This window comes from Vipera ursinii (genome assembly GCF_947247035.1).
Source record: "Vipera ursinii genome assembly, chromosome: 7".
Lineage (NCBI taxonomy): Eukaryota > Metazoa > Chordata > Lepidosauria > Squamata > Viperidae > Vipera > Vipera ursinii.
In genome coordinates this window covers 76990402-77007267 of record NC_139521.1, presented here as the reverse complement: position 1 = coordinate 77007267, position 16866 = coordinate 76990402, and the positions used below count along the sequence as shown (strand labels likewise).

At 55.3% G+C, this 16866-nt stretch overlaps 1 protein-coding gene across 1 annotated transcript in view; it reads left to right on the top strand.

Annotated features, from left to right (window-relative positions):
- The window catches only part of EXOC6B (exocyst complex component 6B), a 142651-nt gene extending 139712 nt beyond the window's left edge, over positions 1-2939 (top strand). Inside the window, exons 21-22 of the mRNA XM_083367469.1 lie at positions 120-232; positions 2725-2939. Coding sequence (XP_083223595.1) covers positions 120-232; positions 2725-2854 — 243 coding nt within the window. The 3' untranslated portion in view covers positions 2855-2939. The remainder of the gene's footprint in view (positions 1-119; positions 233-2724) is intronic.
- Positions 2940-16866: the final 13927 nt, after the last annotated feature.

Below are 16866 nucleotides of genomic sequence, written 5' to 3'. Positions count from 1 at the left end.
CCCAGAGGCCCTGGGGGGGAGGGAGGGTCCACAGGCCCGTTTTACAGCTTTTGAAGGGCAGCATCTGGACCGGCAAGCCGCCCAGAGGTTGACCCAGCGCTCCCCTTGCCCTCTTTCAGCTGCTGGACCTGTTTCTCCAATGGGACTGGTCGACGTACCTGGCCGACTACGGGCAGCCCACCTGCAAGTACCTTCGGGTGAATCCGACGACCGCGCTGGCCTTACTGGAAAAGTGAGTGTGCCCACGGGTGCTCTCGCCCCCCCCCACCCCCCCGGGCTTTGCCTGAGAGCTCCGCTTGCTGCTGCTTTGCCTGGGGCGGGGTTGGGGGGAGCGCGGCCTGCTGCGTGACGGGCTCAGCCTGGCACAGAGCTTCTGCTGATGGCGATGCTGCATGTGGCGCTGAGTTGCGGTTGTCGCTGGTTGAGTCTGCAGGACTGGAAGGGTCTAATGCACCTGGACTGGCCAGTGGGAATAAAATGCCTGGGGTTCAATCAATCCATTGGAATAGATCTGGGAGGGACCTTGGAGGTCTTCTAGTCCAGCCCCCCTGCTCAGGCAAGAGACCCTATACCAGGGGTAGGCCACCTTGGCTCTTTTATGACTGGTGGACTTCAAGTCCCAGAATTCCTGAGCCAGCCTGGCTCAGCTTGGAAACCTCTCCCTTTCCCCTCAGCATGGCTGGCTGAGGAATTCTGGGAGTTGAAGTCCACCAGTCATAAAAGAGCCGAGGCTGCCTACCCTTGGCTTAGACCTTGGGAAACGGGGGACACAGGAAGGAGGAAACGTGTGGAAGACTGCAGGTGGGCCACCCCTAGTTGCTTCATGGAGTGGCGGGGAACAGCCCCTCCTTGGGGGATGAAGGAGAAGATGGGGTGGGGACCACGTGGAGGTCCCCAGTGCCACCACAAGCGAGTGGATTGGAGGCCTTTTCTTTGGGGCTCTGCTGGTCCTCTCTGTGTGGCCCCTGGGAGAAGTTGGCAAGACACACACACACACACACACACACACACGCAGCCCCTGGGTCGGGCAAGACCCTTGTCCTGCAGCAGCAGAGCTGGGGGGCCGACGGGGTTGAGCTGGCACAGGAGGGGTCCCTCGCTGGTGCTTGCGTGCACCGCCTCGGCTTGGCTGCCTGGGGCTCTTTGGGGAGCAGATGCGGGAGGGCGGGGCTGGGGGCTCCCCCTCCGCCTCGGCCATGCTCCAAGGTCCCTCTGGTGCTCAGGAGAAGCGCCAAGGCCGGCCCGGCTGCTGCCCCCTTTGCCTGCACGCTGGAGGGCCTGCGTGGCGTCTCGGTGGGAGTCGGTCAGCTGGGAAGTGGGACTTACAGCTGTGCCAGCCACTGCTTAACTTCTCCTCTTGGTTTATCTCTCCTTCCTCTCCCCGTCCCTCCCTCCTCCTGGCAGGATCTCCCGAGAGTAAGTATGGCCGCCCTCCTTGGCCCGTGCAACGCAAAGGGCGCCCAGGCCCCCTCCTGGAACGTCATCCTCCGAGGTCCCAAGGCTGCTTTTCCAAAAGGCAACTGGACTTTACTGGTTTTTTTTTTATTTTTTACTTTGAAAACCTTTCGCTTCTCATCCCAGAAGCTTCTTCCGTTCTAGCGTGTTAGAGTTATAGCTTCAGTCAGAACGGAAGAAGCTTCTGGGATGAGAAGCGAAAGCTTTTAAAGAGAGAGAGGAAAAAAACCCCAATAAAGTCCAGTTGCCTTTTGGAAAAAGCAGCCTTGGGACAACCGGCGGGACCCGGATGGCGGAGAAGCTCCACAGACCCTGAGCCGTTCTCTAACTGCTGCTGCTGGGCTGGCGGTCGCTCCTTGTGGACGGGGCGGTTGGGGCTGACAATTTGGACCCCTCCTTTCTCCTTGCTGTTTCTGGCCTGGGCCCTGGCTGAGCCGGCAAGGGGGTGATTTCGGCCAAGCCCTGCAAATCGTAGCGTTTGGGTGGGTTTCCCTGGCTGGTGGGGGTCACCCTCGGCGCAGAGGATGAAGGCCATTGCATTTCCCCACTTTGCGCTTATGGGACGCGACGGCTCAGGGGTTAAAACCGCTGAGCTTGTCAGCTGGAGAGCTGACAGCCCACGTTGGAGACCACGTTCCGTGCCAGGGAATGAGCTCCCCCCGTTCCTCGCCCCAGTTCCTGCCCACCTAGCAGGTCGAAAGCACGCAAGCGCGAGTAGATCAATAGGTACCACTGTGGTGGGAAGGTGGCAGCGTCCCCTGCGCCTTTGGCGGTGTAGCCACGCAGGCCACGTCTTCCGCTGCCTCCGAGCCCCATGGTGTGCTGGGCACGGACCGAGCGGGTGGGGCGTTCTCCTCGCATGCTGGAAGAGCCCTGCCACCTTCAGGGCGTTTCATCTGCCCGTTGGGTAGATGGTGGGCCCGCCGACCTCTCCTAGTCCCTCCCCTCTTCATTTCCTGCCTGTCTGGCAGGCTGGGGAACGCTGGGAGTTGCACTCCAGCCATCTCCAAGCGGTCAAGGTGCAGAGGCGTCGCTCCAAGTTGTGTTTGGGACGACACAGTTGTCATTTGCACAATTAAGGTCGTTCCGCACCAGACGCCTCTCGAAGTGGGGCGACCTCAGCTTCTGGCGGGGAGGCTCCCGGCCCCTTTGGCCCCTTTTGCTCCACCGCCCAAGAGCCCCTGCTTTGTGCGTCTGCGTGTTTTTGTGTGTGTGTTCTTCTGTCTGACGGAGTGTTTCTCCCCCCCCCCCCCCCCCCGGCCACCTCAGGATGAAGGACACCAGCCGCAAGAACAATGTCTTCGCGCAGTTCCGGAAGAACGAGAGGGACAAGCAGAAGCTGATCGAGACGGTCGCCAAGCAGCTGCGCACCCTCATCAGCAGCAGCCACCACTCGTGAGGGGCCGCAAGCCGCCTGGTGGCCCCGGGGGGACGGGGGGGCTTGGCAGGGTGGGGCCTGTGCCCAGCGACCGCGAGGAAGGGGTGGGACGGCTCCAGGGAACCAGCATCACTGCCGGAGGATCGGCAGCATGCAGCTTGCGGGGCCCGGTCACCTCCCGGGACTGCTCAGGGGTGGCCCCCTCTTTGGAGGAGCCTGGCTCACTTGGGAAAGACTGCTCCTGGAACTGGAAGCTCAGAGCCCCGGAGAGGCTTCCAGCAAGGCCAGGGGCCCGTCAGCACTTCCAGGTTCCTAGAGGCACCTTGTCAATGAAGCTCTAATGCAGGGGTGTCCAGCCTTGGCCACCTTCAGCTCCCAGAATTCCCCAGACACCCTGGTGAATTCTGGGAGTTGAAGTCCCCAAGTCTTCAGCTGGCCAAGGCTGGACACCCCTGGTTTCAAGGGAACAATGTACACTTTCAAAGGGAAAACCATTTACAAGAAACACCCCTGTGGGGTGTCCCGGACCCCCGTTTCACCCCCTATTTTGTCTCCTTTCCCCTCTCGCTCCTTCAGCCGCATTTGAAACACAAACTGCTCTTTTTTAAAAAAAAAATGTCTGTGCCCTCCTCTCTATTTCTTGGCGATCCATTTTTTAAATATCCAATTTCTCAGCCGGGATGGGAAGCACTGACAGACAAAGGGAACTGGAGCTCTTTAAAATCTTGTTCCGACGGGGAACAAGAACTTTGTTTTTAAAAACCCCATTTTTAATGAAAAGATCGAGTGCTATCTGAGGTTCTGCCTGGCCTCATTGGGTCAAAAAAGTCAAGATGGCAGCCAGCACATGCAGCTGAAGCCCCACTCTTCCAAAGGGTGCAGCGGCTGCCATCTTGGCTTTTTCCGATCCCCTCCCGACCCATAGAGGCCGCTGCCTCCCTTCCTTCCGCCTGCATTTGTGCCAAGGACCCCACAGCCATAATTGGAGGAATATTACATTTCCTGCCCCCCTTCCCCCACCGTTTTATGTGACTTTCAGCTTCCCTCAAGCCAGGCTGCAGGGCAGCCCCCCCTCCCTAAAGCAGTTGCCCACAAACCACCCAGATGTGGCCAGATGTGGGGATTTGTGGCCAGAGAGGACGGTGGTCCATCTCTCATCCGTCTCAGGTCTTCCCTGTTGGCTCCTCCAAGTTGCTCCTGGCTTCAGTGACATCAGGGTGGGGTGGGGGTGGGGGTCACCCCGATGAAATCGTTGAGGGGTCTCCAAACTGGGCCACTTTAAGACTTGTGGACTTCAACGCCCAGAATTCCCCTTGGCCCAGCTTGGAGAGCGCTGGGATGGCTTGGAAGAGGCAGCAAAGCCCCTCCTCCCTCCGGTGGTCCAGCGGTCTGGCTGCAGAAGGGCTGCCCCTGACCGGGTGGACCAGTGCCTTAGAGGAGTCTCGGCACAACCCGCTTCTCGTTGAAAGGTCCGTGGACCAAGCAGACAAAGGGCTCCCCCCGGCCAAGGGTCCTCCGCCATCTTGCCTTTGGGGCTTGTCTTCGCTGTTGAGCCATAGAAGACGCCCCCTCCCCCCCTTGCACAGGTCCTGAGAGGGACATTTTGAGGCGAGTGTCCAGATCTCCACTAAAGAAGGAAGGAAGGAGAGGAAGCAGGCCGGCCCTGTTGAGTTCCTCGGGTCTTCTCGAGTTTCCCGCCTCTTGTGGGGCGTCTCCTGAACCCGGGAGAGGAGGGAGCCCCTCCTTCTGTTTCACTCTGGCCACCTGGCTGGCCGGCCGCTGGGAGGACCTAGAGCACGGGTGTCAAACTCGCCACGTCACGTGACGTGTGGTGACGTATCACGGCTGTTTTTTTGCACTGCCAGAGCTGGGGTGGACATGGCCTCCGCATGATGGCCGGCAGTTTGACACCCCTGACCCTGGAGGTCTATCAAGCCCAGCTTCGTGTCCAGACCGGCCCAGCGCCTTCCCATCGCTGGATCAGCCGGAGCTGTCCAAGGCCTCCTTGGCTTCTAGAGCTGATCGGGGCGATCCCGGAGGGACCCAGTCATCTTTCTTCTTCCCTTGCAATCCAACCTGCCTTGTGGGTCACCTGGCCCCGATGAGGCCCATCTCACCACTGAGAGGGTACCTCTGAACGTCGGCTGGTCTGCTCAGCCTGGGGTCCAAGACCTGGGTGGAGATTGGCCTTTACCGAAGCTGCCCTCCCTCGAGGAATCCTGTCCAAGACCCAGCCTGGTCTCTGGGCCCAAAGTGCCCCCGGCCCAGTTGGCCTTACCCAGCCAAGGACGAGGGGAGGGGACAAGGGCTGGCATCGCCTCCAGCCTGGATCTTGCCCACTTCTGCAGTGCCCCAGAAGTTGGCCGATGGGGACGGGAGGGGCTGATCTGTCTCTGCAGCAGCAGCCCAAACACGCCCACCCTGGCCCCCCCCCACCCGGGTCAGCGGCTGCAGGGACCACGCCCGGCTCCTGGAGGGTCCCGCTGCAAATGGCTCTTCCACGTACACTGGTCAAAGCGCCCCTGAAGCAACAGCTTCATCCCGAAGACCTTCCAAAGAGTGCAAATCATTTCGGGGGAGGTTTTGTGTGTGTGTGTGTGCGCGTGCACGCATACTCATTTAAAGTTTTGTGTGAAAGGAACAGGGCAAAATACCTCAACCAAGGACAGACCGATGCTGAAGGAGAGCCCCCCCCCTCCCTGCCTGGGGGAGCTTGGAGGAACCCAGCCATCCTAGCCATCGGAGCAGAATCTGGGCTGGGGGGCTCGATCAGGTTGACCAGCTGTGGCTTCTTGGTGGCCAGGTCCCACCGTCTCCCGCCAGTTCCAAGGACTTGCAGTAAACCCCCAGGTGCCTTCTCCTCTCCTTGCCTAGACACGAACCTCACCCGGCAGACGAAGACCATGGGTGCCTCTCGGGATGTCCCCACGTCTGTTCCCTGGAAGGTGTGTGTGTGTATGTGGGGTTTGTCTCTCCTACTTCTCTCTGCAAAGAACTTCTGCCCACCCTTCTTGTCCCCTCGGAGTTCCTAGGCAGGATTTGGTTAGTTTTGCGCTTGGCTGAAATACCCCCCCCCCTCATCCAAAGCAGGGCTCCCCAAACTTGGCAACTTGAAGACCTGCGGACTTCAACTCCCAGAATTCATGGCTGGCTGAGGAATTCTGGGAGTTGAAGCCCACAGGTCTTAAAGTGGCCAGAGTTGGGGACCCCTGGTCTAAAGAGGTCTCCCCTGTTTTCCTGATGTCTCCTTCCGCGAATTCTCAAGCCACCGTTTGTCCCCACCATCATGGGACACGTTGGCCCCAATCTCCGCTTTTTTAATCTCACGGTTTTGGGTGGAGCTGAGCAAGCCCACCGATCCGTTCTGGAGGGGAGGTGCCCCAACGTCAGACGGGATCTGGCAGCCCACCCGGAGCTGGCCACGCTCCCTTCTGGCACAGCCGGGATCCACGGCAGCTCGCCAACCGTTTTGCCAGGATTGCGGACGTTTTTCCATCTGCGTTGTCTCTTCTGAGTAGTTTTCTCAACCCCACGTTTTGGGGTGCCCTGGAATCAAATTTACAAGTTACCTTTGGAATTAGTGGTGGCCAAGGAGGGCGGATGCCGTGGCTTAATTGGCCACAAACTGGAAAAGCATTGAAAAGTGGCCCCTTTGATTGCACCACAATGCCTCACGACATACAAGCTTCTCAACCAGTCCTTTATGAATTTCTCACGCACAGCTATGTCTGTGGACACATAAATACCCGTAGGATAGTTACTCTGGATGGATATTTCTAAAACTAAGGTGGGGAATAGAGGTGGGTTTTTTTTGTTTTTTTTTGCACAAAATGGAAAACTCGGGATCCGCACAAGGGACTTCTTCCCCTGGCCGGGCAACGCAGCTGTTGGATTCAGCAGATAAAATGGGACCGTGTGGGTTTACCAGTTAAACTGCGTTGAATAGTAGCATGTGGATCTGAACTGTACATATATTCTGTTGTACCTTTTATTAAAGCTGTATGAATGTACACGCTGGGCTTGCTCATCCCTTCAAAGCGCTTGTTGCGAATAACCCCACGGGGGGTGTAACCAAACATTATCCACAAACATTGCAGAGATATAAAAGTATTGGGGGACCCCTCCACCCCAGTTGCAAACTGGCCGATTTTGGATCCTCCAGTTCCCTTGCTTAAAGGTCCTTCTCGTTTGGTCCACCCTGAAGATTGAAAACACGCGGGGCCCTCAACAGCTTTCTCGTTCTTGCCTCCCACCCGTAAAGGCTTTGAGAAAAGTGGGGGGGGCTGCAGCCGAAGGCCGGGGGAGCCCAGCCGGGCCAGGCTGCCTTTTGCTTGGAGGAGAGGACGCAGCCCAGGCCAGCTTTTAATCTCCCGCTTCATACTTAGCTACTTGATTTCCGCCATTCAGGATCACCTGGACAATCGGAAGTGGAGGGGTCCTCGGCGCTCTCTGAGCACGGCTGATTTCTTGCAGATGTTTCACGACTCAACTAGGGAGCATCATCAGTGCTAGTCAGGAATGGAGAACAACTCTTGCTGGCACTGAAGATGTTGCTTAGTTCGGGTAATGAAACGTCTGCAAGAAAACAAAAGGGCACTGAGCACCCCAGCGTCGTCGTCCTCCTCCTCCTCCCCCCTTCTTGGATGAGAAGAGAAACATTTTCAAGGGAAAACAAAGAAGTCCATTTGCCTTTTGGAAAAGCACCTGGACTACCGTCTCCACAGATTTTCCCCTGAATCCCCTGATCTGGACTCGGCGGGCCTTGGACCAGCCAAGGAGTCCCAGGCCTGCCTAGCAGGCGTCTTTTCCTCGGCCTTCCGGTCGGCTTCTGCACCAACGGCTCCCGGGCAGCCCACCTAACTTACATCGGGGGTCCCCGATCCTGGGCCGCAGCCCATTCAGAACTGGGCTGCGCAAGTGGAGGGCGGCCTCGCATCCTCGGGGGGGACTCGGGCGTGTGCGTGATGCTCCATTTGCGAGAGCAGCAGGCGTGCCCACCGCTCGCACAAGTGGAACTTCACACCTGGCCCCGAGCGCTTGTTGCTCAGGCGTGGAGCTGCGCACACCTGATGCTCACAGGGAACCATTTCCTCTCTCCCCGCCCCCCCCACGGGTCTGCAAAGCTGGAAGGGTCGGGGGATGGCCGGTCCAGACGGGGTCTCCTCCTGCAGCAGCCTCTCCATCTTCCCACCGCGCCCGCATTAGGCCCGCGTGAGGCCACCTAACCGAATGAAGGTCCGGGCGAGCCATCCATCAGGCAGACGAGCCCATCCGTTTTCCTGCCAGCTGGAATGCAATTAGGAGGAGCCGGCCGTAAATCACCCCCGCTCGCTGCCCCCTCCCTGCAGGATGGCTGCCATGCCAGGGGACCCCGGTTGGCAAGGGGCAGGGGCCGGCACCCGTGGGCTGGGATCACGTGGCCTTCCCAAATGTTCAGCCGAGCCACGGATGACAAATTGCTGGCCTCCCCTCCCCTCCGAGGAGCCCATCCGTCTCTCCGCTGACAGGGTGGACTTACGGGGAAGGGCCTGTGCGGGGCCATCGCTCAATGCCGCCTGACAACGAGGGGTGCGAGGAGGAAATGGCGGCCTTCTTTGGCTACTTGAGGAGCTGCAGCCCAGGGACCAGCAGAACTAGACCCCCGGTTGCCCAGGGTCGTTCAGTTCCGGTCGAGGGTTATGGCCGCAGCCGCCGAGGAAGGTCAGCTGGGACCCTGGGGGAGCAGAGCAGAAGGCGGGCAGAAGGGGTTGATCTTGGCACTTGGTGGACTCTCGTTTGAGTCTCCCAGCAGGTTGTCCTCGATGTACGACCAGTCCCTTGGCAACATTTGCATCCCGACTGCTTTCCCAAGAAAACCCTTGACACCCCCCCCCCCTCCTCCCAGGCCTGACCTGGCTGTGTTTGCAAGGTCTGGCCGAGAAGGGCAAGAGGGCGGCTGGCAGGTGCAGACAAAGCTCTGCTGGTTTTTATGTGTGCTGCTCTGCCTGGCTGCAGCCGCCCTCTTGCCTTTCTTGACCATCCCTGCGGTCAGCCGGGCTCTCTCCTTCCGCTATCCTGGGAGATGATCCGGCCCTGAGCTGTGGACAGCCGGAGTGGAAGCGCCGTTCGGTCCAGTGGCGGCTGCTGCATTTTGGCCCTGCTCAGGCCGGCCGGAGTGGGGAGCCTTTCCAGGGAGTCTTCTCCGTGACCCCCACCTGCCCAGGCCTCTGGGTGGCTGAAGGAGGGACCTGGCCAGGGCCAGGCACAGCCCCCCCCCTGCAAGGCAAGGGGGCAGGAGGAGGGAGCTGACGGGCCCCATCCATCTTCATTAGCAGCTTTTTTTGCATCCCCGTGTCAACACTGCACCAAGGTGTCAGGCGAGAACATCCGAGGTTGAAGGGGGCAGAGAGGAGGAGGAGGAGGAGAGGAGATGGAGGAAGAGGAGGAAGCTTTTGCTGGCCTGGTGCTGCTCCTGCCGTGGAGGCTCCCCGGGGGCCCTTTGTGGATCCTGCCAAGAATCGGAGCCCAAGCAGGCTTCCCCCTCCCAGTTGGTTGGACTGCAACTCCCATTATCCTCAGACAGGATGACCAGAGGTTCCCAACGGCTTTGGCAGAAACCTGCCTTGTATTTTCCCTCTGTGGCCCAATCAACCCAATAAAATAAAAATGACAGATACGAAATTTTTGAAGCATACTCTTCTCCCCCCCACTCCCCCGTTTTAAAAGTAAGCCCTACTCTTAAAAACAGGATGCCCTCGAATAGACAACATTGGCACTGAAGTTCAAGAGCCCAGCTTCACCCTCGCCCATCGCACGATTCCCTTCGGGGCTGAAGGGAGCTTTGCAGAGGGTGGAAAAGGGGCCCCTCCTTCATTTTGCCCCCCCTTCCTTCGAGCAGACTTGCTCCATGATCCCCTCCTCCTTCATCCCCTCCGCTGGACCAACCATCTTTGGCATCCTTATTTCGCACTCGTGACTCGTGTTTTAATCCCGTCCATGTTCATTTGCTCCTGAGTCTCTCTGCGGATTTCAGCATCTCTGAAGCTGTTTCTGAGGACGCTCCTTGCTGCTTTCAGCGCCTGCGTTTCTCCTGGCGGACCGCTCTGCAGGGTAGGCAGAAACCAGGACTGCAGGGAGACATGTTTGCTTCATTGCATAAAAACACATTGTCGGTCAATCAATCAATCAATCAATCAATGCAGCAGTCCACATGTTACCTTACTCTCAAAATCGGCACATATCAATCAAACTTTCTCTGTTTCCTCATCTGTCTGTTCTACCAGCGTACAGAAATGCATCTTTGTTCTACTTCTGGACCAAAACACCTCCAAGTTATCTTCATTTCAAAACTGGAGCAGCCAAATTTAAATGTACCCATCTTCATTGGCTTTATCCAACAATAAACTGCTGGCAACTCACAGACTTCGGGGAGCCTGGTTTCTTTTTCTGCCACTGTTTAAAAGGCACGTTTCTAGATCTCATGATCCAGCAGAAATACAGCACCCAAAAATGGCCCCTTACCTTTCTCCATCATTGCCTAGATAGGGAGCTGGGAAGAACTCGGTACCCAAATGTTATCTAGAAGCAATAAATATCCTTGGGCTGAGAATCGGTGGAGGAAGCGAGTATCTTAAAGTGAATATTGCAAAGCATTGAGTGGAAATTAGAATTCTTTACTGGCCAAGCATGATTGCACACACACGGAATTTGCCTCCGGTGCATAAGCTCTCAGTGGACGTGCAAGCAACAGGTGGCAAATCACGATCAATTAACCTTCAGCTGAAGCATAAAAATGGCAGCTGAAGGAGAAGTGACGTGGAAGGGAGGGTCCGGAGTATCCTGCCTGAGCAGGGGGTTGGACTAGAAGACCCCCAGGGGCCCTCCCAGCTCCGTTATCTTCCCTGGGCTGAAAGGCCCATGGCTTTTGCCTCTTGCAATTTTCGGAAAGAGATTCCCCAAGAGATCGGGCGTGATCCTGGCTTCTCCCCCAACCTTCTGGGGCCCAGCTGTGCCCTTCTCCTGCATCAAAGGGGCCTGGCACAGACTGGGATGAACTGGGGACCATTCACGGAAACCACCAAATCTGGGGTGGGGGAAGAGCAAATAAATAAATAAATAAATCAAAAGGACCCAATAATTCAGTAAAAGACCAAAATGGCATGATGGAGAAGGAAGGAGCAAAGCTGGAAAACAACCTGCCCGGGAAAGGGATTTAAATGGAAATGAAGGTGCCAAAAGGATGAGAAACCAAATCCAGACTGATTCCCCCGCCCCCCCCCCCCAAGTGGGTCACAGTAAAGTGGAGCGCTCTCTCTCTCTCTCTCTCTCTCTCTCTCTGTGTGTGTGTGTGTGTGTGTGTGTGTGTGTGTGTGTGTGAGTGGAACTCCAACCTAGCTGCGGGGCTGCGGGTGGAAAAGGGCCAGCGCGGAGGGGGACCCCCGACCCCTCCTCTTGCTCTGCAGGCGACGGGCTCCCCTGACTCCCCCCCCCCCGCGCCCTCCTGCCTTTGGCTCTTCTTTCGGGGTCTTGGCCCAGTTGGGGTGCCGGGAGTCCCCTGTGGCCCCAGAGACCCCCCCGCCCCTCCGGCCTCCCTTGAGCGCCCCCTGGCGGTGATTCCCGCAAACGGCAGCTTGGGGTGGGCGGACTCGGCCCGACAGCAAAGGCCGAGTGGGCATCTGGGTCAAGACGCCCCCGGGACGCCCCCGCCAGGCGGGTCTCCGCTCTGCTGGAGCCGGGAGGGCCCCCCCTTCCTGAGCCCCCTCCCCAATCCTGGGGGGGTCCTCAAGGCGCTCAAGACCCGCCCCCCGCCCCCCGTTGCTCTTCAGAGCGGGAAAGGGGCTCCGGCACGGTCGTTCTTGCACTAGATCTCCGCGGGGAGAATCCAGTCCCGGGATCGGCTCTCGGCTTCTGCCTCCCCCCCCCCCGAGCGTGACTCTCTTTGGCCCCCGACAGCGTTTTCCTCCGGCTCCCTTCGCGCCCCTCAAAGGCCCCAAAGGGAAAAAAGAGACGGCGAAGCGGGGAGGCGAGAGAGAGAGAGAAGGGGTCCTCCCGGGGTGCCCGAAGAACCATCCCTACCCGATTCTGCTTAAGATTTAAGTCGAAACCAATAAAAAGGGCCAAGGCGTCTGTCCTCATTGTTCTTCCTACAAGGAGGAGGAGGAGGACTGTGGGGTCCTGGGTGATCTCTGAGCCTGGTGCTTTTCTTGCAGACGTTTCATGAACCCAACTAGGTAACATCATTAGAGCTGTAGGAGTTTGGGGTTCGCAAGGAGGAGGAGGAGGAGGAGGAGGCTTGTGGAGGGAGGATGCCTGTAATCATAAAAGATCAAAAGCGCCGCGAATGAGCTGGAGGTGAAAAGGCTTTTGCAGACAAAGCCTCCCTCTGGCATTCAGCCAGGCTGGACCCCCCCCCCCATTAGCCCAGCCAATGAAGAAAGTGCTAATTGCCGGCACTGCCCCCCTCCCTCCTCCAAGCAGCCCACACAAGGGACCGAGCCAGCCAGCCACAGATGCCCCTCCTCCTTCCCGACTCCTGGAAGCCCTTAAGGCAGGGGGGGGTCCACCTTTGGCAACTGGAAGACTTGTGGACTCCCCGCTTCCGGTCCTGCCTTCAGGTGCTCCGGAGAAGAGGTGGGTCCCCTCCTCCCCTTTGTGGCAGCCCCTCAGACACTGGAAGGCTGCTTCCCATGTCCCCCCCCCCCAATCTTTTCCCCAGGTTGGCCACACCCGGTTCCCGCAGCCTTCCTCTTGGGTTTTAGCCTTGACTCCTCCTAGCTGAGAGACCAGAGCCGCCTTGGATGCTGGGGGAGAGAAGAGAGGAAGGGGTTGCTTGGAATTGCTCAGGTCTGGAGTAACCCCTGAACGCGTCGAAGTGCAAATTGTGAATTGCAACGGGTCAGCTCACATTTTCTCCCATACGGAACCCCCCCCAGTGGATGTTTTTTTTAAAAAAGGACACGGCAGTCTTGATCCCAGCCAGCTTCCAGGGTCCTGGTCATCCTTGTCCGAGCCAATTACATCCTCCCACATCGGCCTTTTTAGTAAGTGTCTCTTGCAGAGTTAACAGGTAGTCCTCGTTTTACGACCACAATTGCGCCCAAAATTTCTGTCGCTGAGCGAGACAACTGTTCAGTGAGTTTTGTCCCATTTTATGACCATCCTTGCCACGTTTGTTAAGTGAATCGCTGCCGCTGTTAAGTTACTACTACGGCTGTTAAGTGAATCACGTTTCCCAATTGGCTTTGCCTGTCAGAAGGTCGCAAAAGGGGATCCTACAACCCCGGGATGCAACGACCGTCATAAATTTGAATCAGTTGTCCAGTGGCTGAATTTTGATCATGTGACCACGGGGACGGTGCATCGGTCATAGGTGTGAAAAACGGCCATAATTCTTTTTTTTCCCCCAGCGCTGTTGTAAATTTGAAAGGTCAGTAAATGAACGGATGCTGGAGTCGCTGCACAGACAGCTTGGAAACTGGGGGCTTCAAAAGAGCTAAGCTCACATTTATAATTTCTTCAAAAATAAATACTTCAGAATGGCATTTGCAAAGGAATGTTAGCTGCAGTTCGACCTAATTTAATTATTTTGAGGTTTTAATAACATTTTGTATCGCTGGTATCGCTAGCAGGAAAGAATTGTTTGAGGTACCAGAAAAATGGAGCTCTGCCAGAAAACCTATTATGGAACTGTTTCTATTTGAAATATTATTTTAAAATGTATTTACAATATTTCTATTTTCTACACCCAGAGGTCCAAAGGCTAATTTTAGAGACGTGAGCATGAAGTAGCCCGTCAACATGGCAGCAAGCTTTGTTTCTGACGCTGTGACCCTTGAGAGCTTTTCACCGTAAATATATTTATTTGTTATTTAGTTATTAACTTTATTGGCTGCCCATCTTACCGCTGGATAACTCTGGGCGGCTTGCAATATTAAAAAATTAAAACAATATGAATAAAATATTACAAAAACATAAATATGCAAAAACGCTGCACACATTTGGGTACAATATGAAGTTGCGATTTGGATCCACCTGGAAGTCACAACAGCCGGATGAGAAAATGTCCCCGGGAGCCCTTCTGCTTTTCCCTTCCACCGTCACCGCGTCTTCCGGGGCCTCGGTGGCCGCTTCCCCGGAGGGATTCGGTGAGCCTCCCAGGAAGGCCCGTCCTTGGTGAGCTTTGTGCACAACTAGGAGACCCAGGGGAGGATTTCACAACGTGCCCTTCACGCCTGTTGCTGAGCTGACTCTCAATCAGCGGAGTGGGATTAATTGTTCCCACGGGTGCGTAAGGGGGCACGGATGAACGGATGGACGATACGTCGTAAGTGCTTGCTATGGTGAAGGAAACACAGACGCAGGAGGGCTGCGCGTCTTTGATTCAAAAGATCCCAGCAGAAAACCAAGTTGTGTGCTGTGCCGTTTGCAGAAAGTCAACCTTTTTTGTGTATCTTCTGATTTAGTGCCAAATATTTCTCTGCTAAGGCTTTCTTTCTTTCTTTCTTTCTTTCTTTCTTTCTTTCTTTCTTTCTTTCTTTCTTTCTTTCTTTCTTTCTTCTTCCTTCCTTCCTTCCTTCCTTTCTTTCTTTCTTCTTTCTTTCTTTCTTTCTTTCTTTCTTTCTTTCTTTCTTTCTTTCTTTCTTTCTTTCTCTTCCTTTCCTTTCCTTTCCTTTCCCTTCCCTTCTCTCCCTTTCTTCTCCTCCTTCTCCTTCTCCTTCTCCTTCTCCTTCTCCTTCTCCTTCTCCTTCTCCTTCTCCTTCTCCTTCTCCTTCTCCTTCTCCTTCCCCTTCCCTTCCCTTCCCTTCCCTTCCCTTCCCTTCCCTTCCCTTCCCTTCCCTTCCCTTCCCTTCCCTTTCCTTCTTTCCTCTTTCTCACTCCTCCTCTGTCTCGCCCTGGCCCCCACAGTGCCCAGCATTTCCTCCTGAAAACCCACTGAAAATCTGGGACGGAGCAGTCTGTGCAGGCGGCCCCCGTGCCCCTTAGGGAGGTGATGTCCAGACTGGGCTGGGGGGGTCTCTGGGAGAAGGACCCTTGATGGCTCCTGGCTGCAGAAACACGAGGAGAAGGGGGTGTCAGGAAATGCAAGGGGAATTTCTAAGCAGAGGCGAGGACCGCTGGAGAAAAGCAGCCCTTTTCGGCTGGGGATGATGGAAGGAAGGCTTGGCTGATCTTTTTCTTCATCAGGTGATATTTTATTGATTGGAGGGCATCAACTTAGGATCAGGTCTGCTTAGCACAGCTAAGCGATTCGGCAACATTTTCCCCAGGGTGGAATCCATTCATTTGCACGCTCGGAAGAACACGGGTGCTTCTTCCCAAATCCCCCCTTTCCTGGGTCTCACGTTGGAAGTCACTGGGGGGCAGAAGGGAATAATACACTGGTGGTTGCTGTGTTATCTCGCAATGGATGGGCTGAAGTGATTTTCCCCAAGACTTGTTCAGGCATTCAGAAAATCAACAACTGAACCTCAGCAGGATAATCTGTACGGTTTTGTCAGGAGGGCTGCTTCTTGACCCCGGATCAGGGCCCTCCCTGCCTCGTCCTCCGGAGAGCCCCTGGGGAAAAAATTGGAGGTCTGCAGGAAGCCCCACATTGCTCCAAATGTTTACAAAAGAATTATGGTAACAAATCTGGATATATATATTTTTTAAAAAAGTAGCATTAGTAAACCTAAATTATCCTAAAATATAATGTGCCATGAGGCTGGCTTTCCCCAAACTTACTCCCTGAGAACGTGTCTCGGGTTACGCTGTCGTTTGAAATAGGCAAGGAAATTCAGCCGAGTGATTTTCCCTCATTAGCTCAGTAAGATGTTTCTCGTTATGGCTTTTTAATTTTATCAAAGGCTGCCTCTGGTGTAGAATAATGGAGGCTGTATTCTTGCAGCTATGCAAAAATCCCCCTCCAAAAGGGGGAAATTAAAATTCCAAGTGGGGGGTGGGGAGGGGGTGCCGATTCCAGCCTGTGTGGGATTTTGCTGCTCGAGCATCGAAAGAAACGGCTTGATATTAATGAGCAAAACGCCTGTCTAAAACTGATCAACACCATTTCCTTAGAAGGGAAGAAGATTTTTAAAAATCAAAACTGCACCTCTTCTATAAATGTTTTAATAAATCTGGAAGAAAAAATTCTTAAGCAACCTCTTATGTGAAATTCAGTTTACACCGTGATGAAGGCTAACAGTTTATATTAATTGACCAAGCGGAAACAGTAAACTAAATCCAACCAAATGTAAAATAGTAAAACTAAACTAGACCGAGATTAAACTAAATCAATATTCAAAACAGGCTTGTACACATTTGCTTCAACTGCTAAGCACAGGAAAAACAGAACTCCTTCCCAGTTACGCCGCCGTTGTGTGTCTGCTCTTTCGGAAGGTCACATTTTAAAGGGGTTTATTTTTTTAAGGAGAGAAATACATTTGGTGGCGTAAACTGCAGAAAACCTGAAACCCGGGGAAGAAGTGAACAACACAGCTTGTTCCAATATTAAATAAACTCCTCATCATCAGATCACTGCTATCATTGTCGGGAGTGCAAGCCAGCCAAGCATCCAGGCACAAAGAGTCCTAATTGTGTGTGTCATTTTTCCCCTCTTTTCTTTTCTTTTTTTTCTTTTCTTCCCCCCCCCCAAAAAAAGTGTTCCTTTCTGTGCATTTTGTTAACTCTGCACTCACACGAAAGCCACGGAACGAAGGGAGTCGGCCTGATCCAACATCTCCGGGATTTTCCCAACGAGCCAGCTTGAAAAATCTCCTGCCAGGGTGCTTGGGGGTGGGTTGTTTGCCGATTCCTGGGGGATTTGTAACCCAGAGAGTGACCGGAATCTGGAGGCCTCCCCCTTTGCACCCGCAGCTCAGCAAAAATTCACACACACGCAACACACACAGGCCGCCGGCAGCAGCAGTGGGCTGTCTCCCCAGACAAGACAGCTTTGCCCTGGCAAGTCAGACCGGCAGCCCCCCCCCACCCGAGGGCTCTTCCTCAGCTGCACCCCACTGCCAGGGCTGGCCCGGCGGGGAGGGGTCACTCCCACCCTGCCCTTGTCCTGTAGT